Source organism: Pelmatolapia mariae, linkage group LG17 (assembly GCF_036321145.2).
Source record: "Pelmatolapia mariae isolate MD_Pm_ZW linkage group LG17, Pm_UMD_F_2, whole genome shotgun sequence".
In the NCBI taxonomy this organism is placed as follows: Eukaryota; Metazoa; Chordata; class Actinopteri; order Cichliformes; family Cichlidae; genus Pelmatolapia; species Pelmatolapia mariae.
This window is the reverse complement of record NC_086242.1, coordinates 28,128,912-28,141,933: the sequence shown is the minus strand read 5'-3', so window position 1 is coordinate 28,141,933 and position 13,022 is coordinate 28,128,912. Positions and strand designations below refer to the sequence as shown.

Sequence of the window (13,022 nt, the reverse complement as noted above, 5' to 3'; positions counted from 1 at the left end):
TTCAGATAATTTAATAGACGGCGATCAAGTATCGGAAAGTAGAGTCAAAGCAGTACTGGAATATTTCATCATGCTTAATTAGCTAAAAAAAAGTAATAAAATTGGTCTGAAACTGGTAAAAAAATAAACTAAAAAAACTGCCCATCACAGTTTCCCACATTTAAAGGCGACATATTTCAAATTACTAACTGATTCCACATGTAGGAAGCAAGTAAGGTTTATTTATATTGTACTTTCCAGTATAAAATGACATACACCAGTTACAAGAGTATAAATGGATCAAAGTAAATAAAAGAAAGCCTGCACAGGTGGGTCTTAAGCTTCTTTTGAAAAGTGCCAGCAGTCTCCACACATCTCCAGTCCAACGGAAGCAAAGTCCACATCCTGGGAGCCGGAAACTCAAAAGACCGTCTCCTTTTGTCTTTGATCTGGACCCAGGTGCCACCAACAAACATCAGTCAGCTGGCCTAGTAGTGGCGTATGGATGTAAATGTTAACAGCAGTATAAAGAGGAATGTGACCAGTGAAGAGCTCTGAAAGTGGTCACCAAAATCTTAAACTGAAAACAACTTTACAAATCCCCAAAGGTTTTCGCTGAGTACTTCATTTGCTTCTGACTGAAAAACGCTCAGATGATTTAGTTGGTTTCCTGTTTTGTTCTACTTTCCCTGTTCAACTTTAATTAATGAAAACACTGAAAATATGGTGCGATCGATCAATCACTGCCATCTCCTAAGCTCACATCCTCTCAGCCTCTCATCTCACAATCGGTGTAGTTACTAGAAGATGGCCCACACTCGAGCTACGTTCCCCACATAACTGGAGACAAATCCACTTTGTATTTAGGCTCAAAGTTCATATTGTATTTAATGAGAGTATATTTTAATTACAAGAATTTTATCCACATGTTTCTCTCATCTTTGATAAAACCCAAGCTCTCAGTGGAAATAATAATCCATCGTTTTTGTTTTTGTTGTAGTTTTTTTATATAGTCTAAAATTCAACCCAGTTTATAAACAAAACGGTGCCAAAATACAGAGAAAAATATAAAAAAGATACAACTGAATACATAAAAGCAGACAGCCCACTGATGAAAGCAACACAGTGTTGATCTGGCATTTTTAATACTGTCTTTAAAGTTATTATATTGCATTGTGTACTTTTGTATGGTATTATATTCTGCCAGACCAAAGACGATTGTTTTGCAGATTTATACATTCATAAACAAGTCAGTTAAACTTATGGGATATTGTTGTTAATCACTCTCAAGATGCTTTGGTGTTAATGAAATGAACAACATGTGCAGCAACAATGAGACAACCCTCGAACCAGGAATGGTTTTAAAGGTGGCGGCCACTCATGTTTGTTTTCCTCCTCATCTTTTTTGACTAGTTTTGACTAATTCTATAGTTTTACATTTGGCTAGTGTTAGTGTCACTACTGGGAGCATGACGCAATACCTGGACCCTACAGAGGTTGTGCAACTTCTCCAGGATGGCACATCAATATGTGCCATTGCTAGACAGTCTGCTGTGTCTCCTCACACAGTCTCAAGAGCACGAAGGAGATTCCAAGAGACAAACAGGTACCCTAGGAGAACTGGACAGGGCACCCTGACTGCCATTAGGTACACTGGTGCAGTGGGCCCTGGGTTCCTCCTGGTTCATGTCAATGATCAGCCTTATGTGGTGAGGGTATGCAGGCAGTTCCTGGAGGATGAAGGTATTATTACTACTGACTGGCCCACACACGCTTGCCTGACCTAAATCCAATAGAACACCTCTGGGATGTTATGTTTCGGACCACCTGCAAAATGGACTAACCTGCCACATCGTTTTTTCGCTTTACATACCTGTCTTTGAATCTGTAGGTTGATCGTTTTCATTTCCATCAAACGATGTGTCACCCTTTTGTTCCTAACACCTTACACTCGATATAAGTGTAGATATGCAGCATGATTTTTTTTTCCAACATTGAGATCTGATGTGTTTTCAGAGTTCGGTTAAGTTTTTCAAGCAGTATATTTAATTTGAGTTCACTCTTTTCCAGGGTAATTAAAATGAACTTGTATATGACATGAGGACAAAATATACCACAAAACAAAAAAGGATTCAGTCTCAGATGTAGTCGGGCTTCTTTTCATGTGTGCCTAGTGTTTTAGAGCCAGATGTCATGCTTGATACTTGCAGTGACTGCACATTCAGATGCTGATAGAAATCTGTCCGCCCTGTCTCTTAAGCTGTTACCCTCGTGGTGTTTGACTGATTCTAGTTTTCTTGTTGAGCTCAGACTCAGTGGTTTCTGTGTTGGGGGGAGGAGATGCATCAGCATTTTGTTCCGCTCTCTTTAGCTTGTCAAATCTCTCAGCCTCTTCCTCTGACTGTCATTACTTTTCTCGCTCCTGGAAAACTGCTTAGACATTTTAAAAAAAAAAAGAAGGAAAAAAAGGCAGATGCGTTACTATGACAACAACCTTGAGTCATGTCATTAGCTTCAGAAAAACTGCAACACAGACCCATTCAAAGCATGTAAATGAACTTTTTGTATTTTCTTGTTGCCATTAAAGAAATATTTGCGGCAAACAGCACGCACCGCTGATTTCTCAGACGAGAAAATTGTGTTGGTAAGGTCAGCACAGTTTGGCCTTGGTCTTCACGCAGACTGGGATGCGGTGCATTGTTTTGTTTGGGGAATTCAGATAAGAGGAGCAGCCTGGGAAAAAATGTTTCTGTGAGCTGGATTAGGTTTGCCTCGCTCATTACAGAGAATCCATTTCTCCCTGCTTGTCATCAGACTCTTGACCCCTCACATCTTCTGTTGCAGGTCCATCTCTTGAAGGACCAGCTGAGTGCGGAGGCCACGGCTCGGCTGGAGGCCCAGGCTCGCGTCCACCAGCTGCTCCTCCAGAACAAAGATCTGCTGCAGCACATCTCTCTGCTGGTTAAACAGATCCAGGAACTGGAGACCAAAATGTCTGGACCAAATTCCAGTGAGTGGACCTATAGACATGCATACTGTATAATACACTTTACATAAATAGAGATGTTCTGATGATATAAAAGTGCTCACACATCTACTGAATGTACAGGGCAAGAGTAGACAGGTTGCAAATGTGTAAATTGTGACCTGCATCAGCCTCTGCTGGCAGTCAGTAGGAAATGGGATGTAGTTTGTAGTTCTTGCTTGAGGAAAAGACACATCATCTAAAGCAAGGTGTGTCAAGCATAAGGCCCGAGGGCAAAAATCAGCCTGGCAGAGACTTCAGTCTGTCTGACCGGACAGCTTTCGAAAATGTGATGCTCCCTCAACTTGTTCTGTAACTTCAGGCAATTATATCTCAGAGTTTAAGCCCAAACAGCCGTAGCAACAGATTTCTGTTTTACTAGAGCACCATTTCTTTGTCTGACCTACTCAACATTAACATGGGCTTTAAGTGTGTGAACATAATGTGCAGTGCCTTTGACATCTCTGATCTAGATGATAGGCTGCAAAAACACAGCACAAGGGAGCTTTTTGGTTTCAATTCGGTTTTGGCCCTTACGCAAAATGTAACTTTAATTCTTTAACTATAACAAGGCAGACTCATCCTTCAGATGTGTCCATGAAAATAGTTCTTTGTTTTATAGTATCTTATTAATGCATTAATTGCTGACACTTCAGACTGCTGTGTTGTTCTTTGAGCTCAAGTCTTAGTTTTCATGAAGTTTCACTGATTATTTTTAACAGGAGGTTTCTCACTGATAGAGAATAATCAGCATGCACACACTGCAAACATATACTACAAAATAAGCATATTTAAGTTTCAAAATAATTCTAAAATATATAGAGACCTTAAAGTATTTAACAATAGTTATAAAACGCAATATACATATAGAATGTAATAGGAAAAAAATGGTAAATGACCAGTTTTTCACTAAAACTGTCAAAGACTTTTACTCCCAGGAAGTAAAAGGAAGTAAAAGGTTCCTGCTTTTAGTCTGTTTCCGCTTTCTTTTAAAGACTTGATCTTTCAAAGAAATTAGCTGGAGGGGGTTTATATTTATCTGGCCATGCACAATTTTACTTTCACATTATTTCATGTATTTTGTGAGCCATAGATCTAAATTATTTATTATATATTTTTATATTATTTTTATATAGTATATATTTTTTCCAGTAAGTAAAGGAAATATTTCGTTTTCAGGTCTTGGAAGTGGGAATTTTCTTATTCCCAGTTAGAATTTCGATCTGGAAGGTTCCTTCTGAATTTTTACTCAGAAAGTTGGAGCAGCCCAACCAATCCTGAGTTAACAGTCCAAGATGGCGGCGGTAAACGGCAGTAAAACTGTAAACTGTGAGGCAGCAGTGCTAGCCACTGATCCACTGTGAGACAAAAATAAAATTAACACAGTAGTAATCTATATGTTAAATAATAATTGTAATACCCCCCATATTTAATTCATTTTTACCCCTCAGCTGTAAAAGGCTCATAGGATATTGTCATCACCCCGCTGACTGGCTGGCAATGAGGCAACGTAGGATTTTCTAATTAACAGTATATGTTTATTTACTAAAGATCTTTTAATCTGTACTGCCACTGTTGTGTATGCACTCTTGTGACTCACAAAATAAGCCACCTCCAGAGCACTAACCAGGCTCTATCCATGAACGTGCTGCTGTGGTGTTCTTAAGCACAAAAAACATGCATTATGTTATATTGTTAGTGATGCATAAATCGCTCTACCTTTCTAAAAGCTGAAGCAAATCCTGTTTTTCCTCACTTTTCCAGCTATCCTACCAGAACGCACAAACTTACTCCTGATTTCCAGCATCCAAGAGATAACTGGAACGTGGCATTAGTCGCTGCTAAAAACTAAAAGCAAATCAATTTTACACCCAGTGCAAGCAGAAGTGGACCAGTTTAATGTCAATGACATAGTCTAACACAAACAAACATGTTTCTGAATGTTTTGTCTTTTCTTCTCATATTTCACTGGAGAAAACTGGAGGAAAGTGTCAAAGGTCCTTTGGTCATGCTGACTAGGTGATTGGTCAAAACAAGTCATGGCCTCTGATGTGTCTCCTTTATATCTACATTTCGATACAAGGTTTAGAGTTGTAAATTGTTATGTTTCAAGATAACATTATACCCCCAGGCAGAAAACTGGGTGCCAAGTAATTCCTTTTGTTTAGACATTCATCGGTCCCTTGCCTCTAACAACGTTCCTGCTGTGGAAAAAATGTACAACCAAGGCAAAGAGAAACTCTACCAAGCAAATGATATGGGAAAAAGCTCAACTGAATGAGCTGTAAGTGAGATATCTCACAGAACAGAGCTGTTTGGTCACACCAAAGGTGCCGTGACAAACAAGCAAATGGACAATGACAGTGACGAGAAAAAGTGAAAAATAGGCATGACGGAGGCAGAAAAAAGGCATTAGTAATTCTACATCACACTCTAGGTCAACACACATCACTGTCAGACATGCAGAGCAGACGTCCAGCAACACACGGCGCACAAAAGCATTAAAAAGCAGACGTGTCCAGTATAAGATGTCCTTTCCATGTTTCCCCCCTCACTGCCACACAATTTTAGTCATCCGTTTCATCTGCTGTTGAGACTGTGTGTGTGTGTGTGTGTGTGTGTGTGTGTGTGTGTGTGTGTGTGTGTGTGTGTGTGTGTGTGTGTTCCTGTCTAGCTATCTTTGTGAGGACTGAAATCTGCATTCTACTATACTTGTAAGAACCAACAGTCACTTGTGAGGACACACACACTGGTCCTCACAAGTCTGAAGGCCTTTTTGAGGCTCAAAATGTGGTTTTAGTGTCAGGGTTACAATTAGGTTATGGTTAGGTTTAGTTACCCTAGGGTTAGGGTTAGGCATTCATTTTTAATGGTTAGGGTTAGGGTTAGGGTAAGGGGCTAGAGAAACCATTATGTCAATGAAGGTCCTCTGTGAGATAGCTGAACGGGCTTGTGTGTGTGTGTGTGTGTGTGTGTGTGTGCGTGTGTGTGTGTGTGTGTGTGTGTGTGTGTGTGTGTGTGTGTGCGTCCGTGCGTGCGTGCGTGTTGGTGGATGTTTAATATTTTAATATTCACACACTTTTCTGTGGACTTACTCAAAAACGTAGCTGAGTTAAAATGAAAGAGATTTTTCTAAAGCGCTATACTAAAGCAATTGTATCGTCTTTTCACGCATCACACAGCAGAAGAACTTTCTCATAACATGCTCTGACATGTCAAACACACAGGTAGCTAACACCCCAGTGGCTGAACTTCATCTGCAGGGTGTTGCACATGGATTCCACATGATAGCCCATGCTGGGCAGCGTAGGCACCCAGGTTTGTGACTCCGATAACTTGAAAACGAGGATTTTCAAATTAATACCAAAAGCATATCTACTGAAAATCGCAGATCTCCAGTTTGAATCCTAGTGACCTCGACCTCAAAACGCAGAGGTCAAGTTTTCTTAAAATCTTGTGGATGTGAAACTGTGAATGTGAAGCATCTGAAATCTACTAAAAGGCTGAGGGTTAAAACTGGTGGCCACTAATATTTTTATCACCTTAAGTCTGCTGAGTTCCTGTTTCACTCTGTGTTATTAAACATTTAAAGTTATTGCTCTGAGTCTAGGTTATGGAGGTTATGTTTCTGGTTGCGGTTGCGTGCATGCATGTCTGTCTGTAAAAATGACAGCTCAAAAAGTTTTGAATGAATTCTTATAAAACTTTCTAGGCGCCATTTTAATAATCCATTAACATTTGTTCCATCAAGGTCTTCAAGATAAACATAACTTTAAGGTTATAGTAAGATACAGCACAGTGTAACAAAGCTTCATCTCGAACTAGTTTCTTGAACATGACAATGAGTTCACTGCACTCAAACAACCACCACATCTTAACCCAATAGCGCACCTTTGGCATGCGGTGGAACAGGAGATTTGCAGCATAGCTATAACATGATGCAATTCTCCAGCAACTATGTGATGCCATCAGGTGAATATAGGTCAAAATCTCTAAGGAATAATCCCAGCACCTGGCTGAATCCATGAAAAATTAAGGAAGTTGTCAAAACAAAAAAGTGATCCTCTTCAGAGCCTTCTGGCTGGGCGAAGGAGCAGCAGTGGCAGACAGTTGCTCTCAGTGTGCTGTAGATCTGAGCAGTTCAGGAGGTCCTTTATCCCACTGTAATAAGACTTTTTAAACACCCTCTGTGTGTGTCTGTGTGTGTGTGACAAAAAAAATACATCCCCTAAAAAAAACAAACATGCATGTAGCATAATCTAAAGCAGATTATACTGCAGAAGCAGTCTGTGAAGTTTTTGTAGATGTTTGATTGATGGAGTTGTTTAAACTCGAACACTGCAACTGCTGTGAACCCAAACAAGCTACTGCTACTGTCCTCTGCCAAGGAGTGAGTGAGTCATCCTTCATGTTTGTTCTGGGTTGGTATTGAAGACGTCTTTCTTTAATGCATCTCTTTCTCACTGTTCCAGCTCCAGGTCTGTGCTGTGTGCCCGTAAAGAACCCTGCTAAACTTGTTTCACTGAGCAGTCGTGATGATGATGAAATGCTTTGAAACATGTTGTTTTTTCTCTTCTGCTTATGCTGTACGAGCATGCATTGATTTATTGGTCACAGTGATTTATTTTGCTGGGAGTTGTAATCTTATATTTACCACAATTCACAGATATGTATGTCACATACATTTTATCTTCTGCCTGCAAAGGTGATGGCAGATTCATTTCAATCAAGGCTCATTTTTAAAAGTGGTTGAAAACATTTTATGTATCTCTGTTCTTCACTTTCCACCTTTTGCTTCACCTGAAATCTCCTTGCTTTATCTCCTCCGTCCAGTGGGTTCCCAGGACAGTTTGTTGGAGATCACCTTCCGGTCTACAGTACCTCCGGTGATATGTGACCCCACGACACCTAAGCCTGAGGTGTCAGCCCTCAACCTGCACACATTTGGCAACGGCGACGGGACCAGCAATGCCTTCTCATCATCCAACGGGACTCTGGGAAGCCCACTAGGTAGGGACCAATGTCTACTCAAACTGGAGTGTTTCCGTTTCCTCCCAGGACCCCCGGGGCCTCCACCTCCTCGACTCCCCTCGCCTCCTCATCCGCTCAAGATTAACAGGCCAGAGATCAAAAGTCCAGAAGCGTCAGAGGGTCCAGTAAAGTCTTTGTCCTGCGACGTCAAATCTCTGGGCTGCCTGGAATTCGCAAGGTTTCGCGAGTCGGGTATTGCCTCGGAGTACGAGTCAAACACGGACGACAGTGATGACAGGGAGGATGAGGATGAGGATGAGGGGGAGGACGAGGAAGAGGAAGACATGGAGATTTTTGGATGGGGAACAGATCAGGAGACAGTGAGGCTACTTAATGTTCTCAACAGACAGGGAACTCCTGACTGCCTGGGAGATGAAATAGCGGTGTAACACTTTAACCTGCCCCCCCACCCCCATCCTATGGTGGCTTGTTTTGTTCACTTACTTAAAACCGCTGTGTGAGAAAGACATATATTGGATGTACACAACTACATAATCAAGGCTAACATGAATTTACCAGTCGCATTTTTTTTTCCTGATGTTGTTGGCAGATTAAAGCTATAAGCTGTCCTCTAAGGTACATTCAGCTTGAACTTGAAGTGAATTTAAGATAACTATGGTGTCAGCTGTTTTCAGACGGACATAAGGCTTCTATGGGAAAACATAACCTTGTCCTGCATTCGAAGTCAGTACATTAAGTCACACTGGGGAAAACACTGCTGCCACGGTCCTTGCGACTCTTTTGCCTCTGAAATGGTTGGCTTTAAGATGAGAGTAGGACCTGCGATCACTCGTAGCGACTTGCCATTCTCAAAGCAACTTTTGGGTATCAAAACTGCAGTCTGCTTTCAGTCTGAGAGATCAGAATGAGGTTAATTTGACCATTATGTGCAGTTTGGTGATAATGATGCTGCAGCAGTGTGAAAAGTTGCAAATCACGAGTTTGAGTCCGACCCGCTGCACTTTGCCGCACATCTTCCTCTTCCTCCCTCCGCTTTCCTGTCACTCTTCACTGCTCTGTCCAATAAAGCAGAAAAAAGCCCAAAAATACAATATTATTGAAATTCACACTAACTACTTGAATTCAGAATTCAGCTCATAAATTTGAAACACAAACTCAGAAATATGTCTGTGCAGTCAGAGTTGAACTGATGGGAGGACAGGCTGTCTTCCTTTCTGAGTAAAAACTGGACAACTCACAAGAAAACAGTCTAAATCAATTAATAAGGCCAGAGCATCAAATGTAAAAAGAAACCAAATTAAAATAGTGTCCCTTTAAAAAAAGGACGCATGTGAGCACAAACAAATTAATAGCAGAATGATAAATCAAAAATCATCGACAGCATGACATCAGAGAGGAGACCAAACAAGAACATGCCAAACATTATAAATTTTAGGTTTGTCAAACTTATCATCCTCATACAGGAGGCAAAAAAAAGGTTCACACAGGGTAACAGGACATTTTGTTAGCGAGAGGTTGTCACAAATCAGCTGTAAGCAAATAAAGTTTAATTATAGATAATTTGCTTCTAGTTCAGGCTGAATTCGCCTTAAGAATAATAATCTGAGTTGGTCACGTACCCTTGGAAAACAAGAGTTTGAGCCTAATCTGTATGCACACTCATGCATATACTCTTATTTCTCTGAATCTGTTGCTCCTGTTTGCTTCCTTTTGTTTCCTGTTTTTTCATGACACACAGGCGTCCATCTATCAGACACACTCATCAGATTCAGACTCTTAAGTTTTCCCCTTTGGGTAAATTGAAGTTGTGATTCTGCGTGTGCGCTGATGGTGTCATGGGGCTGTCAGGGTGTAACAGGAAATCAATCACTTAGCAAATGGAAGTTGTTTGAAAATGTACATATACAATATTTCCTTTAGGTTAGTTCAGGGGCAAGTGCTCACTCTGTCAACACGGACGGAGTAGCGATCATTCACGCTGACAGGAACAAGACAGAAGTGTTCGGGACTAAAGAGACCTGAGACTGACACGCTCTTGTCACAGCTGGAGTGAAAAGCGACTCTTCCTGCGATGAAGCACGAACAGTTGGGTCTAACTTTTGGAGGGACTTTGTTACTTTGGAAAGGGAAAGCCCTTTCTTCCTCTGTTCATAATTAATCAAAGACTATTTTTAGACAGAAATCTCTATCTACCTGTACAAACTTTGTTTTCTACACAGAAACTGTTGGAACTGCTCCATCCTTGACCCTCTTTTTTTGTCTCTCACTGTTTGTCAACTTGGTAGTCAGAGCATGTTTGCACTCTTTTCAGTTGTCCACGCACATATCTCCCCACTTTTTAATTTATGTAAAGCTGGGATTAGTTGGACCTCGAGGAACGCTGTTTGTTTCTTTTATTCATCCGGTAAACAAAAACTCTTCCCGCGTGCCAGAACAGCGGCTCGCAGATGACAGCCAAGAGCGGTCCCGTTTGTTTTAACCCAGCTCTGTGTACCGGCCTCCAGGCACGAGTCAATATTAAAGCATTCGTTTTGTTTCATGGGGAAAGCTACAGAGTTTTCATTTTTGTGTACTGTAGCCATAGTTTAACAGGACAGCCCTTCGCTCAGATCAGCGCAGACAGTCGTACTTGGCAAAGGTAGACGCTGCAGAGATTTGAAGAGGAAGTGAGCCAAATCTCTAAGTGCTCAATATCTTTTTGCAAAGAGCTTTAGTCAGATTGGATTAAACCAGTAAACTGCCAGCCACTTGCCATCTGATTGTGTTTGTATTAAAAGATAGCAAAGATCCTATCTGCTGCTTGTCTAAAGTTTGTTTGGATATTCGTGCCAAAGTGGTCGCACATGAGAACTAACTAGTGTTACCAGTAAAGAATATGCAGGCCAGCTATAATTAGTCAACAGCATAGGTTTTCTCTGGCTTGACTTAAAATTGATCCAAAAGATCTAAATTACATTTCTAGACATATAGAACCGTTTTTAATTTCTGCGCTGAGACAATTACGGAAGATGAAAGCAAAAGAAAAAGTCACTAATACTGAAATAAGCAAATGGAGCTAATAGTTATACAGTCAGCACAAGAGCATACTGGCAAGCAGTCTAATCTGTTATCACAAAGACGAAGCACTTGATAGGCGAATGAGTAAATAATGTAGATCTGGTCATCCTTCAGTCAGAAACGCGATGTGAGGAGAGTAAGAGACTAAATAAGTCCCGACCAAGGTGAAATAGAGGGACACCACATAAATCAAGAAGTATCAATATTGTAACTGTTGATTTTTTGATAACCTACCTTTACCGGTTTGTTCAGTGTGGAAAGCAGAGGTGCCAGCCAGCTACTAGGTTATGATTCACAGAAATGCCCGTGCCTTCTGCAATTTCCAGACATCTCAATCAGCTCCATACTGCTGTATAAATCGGTGGATCTTGATAGACAAGTTCCAGATTAGGCATAAGGTTTATACCCGGCTACAGGGAAAAGCAGGCTTAAGCCTAGATGGTCCCGAAACAACAGCAAGTTATACCTTAGGACCAGAGTTGTAGACAATTATCTTAGTCCCATTTGTCGTCGACTTGACAGATCCAAACAGACTGAAAACACAGCAGAAAAATAATGTGCTATTAGTTGTTAAGCAGCAATGGTTTTAAAAAAGAGAATCAATAATTCTTCACCTTGGGTAGATTTTGAAATATGCTCCTCAACAGCAATCATGCATGTTAAAAAAGAAAGGGTACTTGATGGGAATTGTAGTAGCAAAACAACCATGTTTGATGGAAGCAAAGACCTGCGTCTACTGTTGAACAGAAGAACTACAGTTCGGGCAAGTTGCACGCTTGGATTTCCATATTGATATTTTCCATTCACAACAGAAAGAAGCATTTCCAATATTCCAGCTCTAAGAATTCCCAGCCCCATATCAGCAAACAGTGTACTCTTAAACTTCTTTGAAGTGCTTGCTTTTCTTTTGACTGTTGGAGCAGTCGACTAAGGCGTCAGATCAAACCAGCAACACTGTGGTGTATGTCCTCTGATTGAAACCTTATCCTTCACATTGTCTTTTTATCCCTCTTTCCTTGTGTTGTGTCTCTCTTTTCCCCTGCTGTCATTTGTACGTGTTAATTTAAATAGTTTAAATCTTCACGAGTGGTTGAGCGCATGGCACAGGGGTGCGGATGCCGTCAGCGATCAGTCCCTCATTGAATTCCCGGCTGTCTAGACATTTGCTGCTGCTGATGTCTCCTAGTCTTTTTCACTATATCTCTACTCCCTCTCCCCACTGTCGCTATGTAATTAAAGCAGAAATGCCCAGAAAAACCCCCACACACATTTAAGTCACATTTCAGCTTTTGATGCAATCACCGTCAGATAATGCAGTCATTTAAATATAATTAGAGGGCGCTTAATATCGACCAAAGACAAATTCAGACCTGTTGCAATAAATCATCAGTTAAAGCTCTGCACTGATATTATGGTGATTTAAAAAGATGACCTTACCTCATGATTCAGATATTCATTTTAATCAAAGAATGTGTCTGGTCATCAAAACTGAAATTACCTCAGTGTCAGGCTCATTCACATTCTTTGGCTTATGCAGAGGGAGATTATGTGAAAGCCTTAGACAAGGTATTCCAGGAGGCCAAGCATTATGTGACTTGAATTACACAAAACTAGCTTTTTTTGGCAACTTTATCTGTTTGCACTACTTCTCAAATTCTTTTTGTTGATTATATAAAAAGTTGTGTTTTTTCTTCTGTTTATATATAAAAACACCAAGGGCAAGATCATTAGGTTGTGAAAAGAACTTGAGTTTAGCATCTCGATCTGCCCAGTCGATTTATCATATAATTTCACTAATGTGTGACCAGGTAAACAAATTATTAACTACTTTAAACACAGCTTCCAGTCTGTAAATCTAACCATCCTCCCATACCCTCAGTTAGTGAACGGGTGCATCGGCACTGTAGGCAAGTTGTGTGCAATAAAAGCAAAGCTAAATTCAAAGGACTGTTCAGAAGACAAGGGGCAA

General features: G+C 40.6%; 1 protein-coding gene across 2 annotated transcripts in view; it reads left to right on the top strand.

Moving 5' to 3' along the window:
- The window catches only part of nos1apa (nitric oxide synthase 1 (neuronal) adaptor protein a), a 191,917-nt gene extending 181,142 nt beyond the window's left edge, over nucleotides 1-10,775 (top strand). For both annotated transcript variants that reach the window (XM_063500435.1, XM_063500434.1), the window contains exons 9-10: nucleotides 2,824-2,989; nucleotides 7,838-10,775. In XM_063500435.1, coding sequence (XP_063356505.1) covers nucleotides 2,824-2,989; nucleotides 7,838-8,424 — 753 coding nt within the window. In that variant the 3' untranslated portion in view covers nucleotides 8,425-10,775. The remainder of the gene's footprint in view (nucleotides 1-2,823; nucleotides 2,990-7,837) is intronic.
- The last annotated feature ends 2,247 nt before the right edge of the window (nucleotides 10,776-13,022 follow it).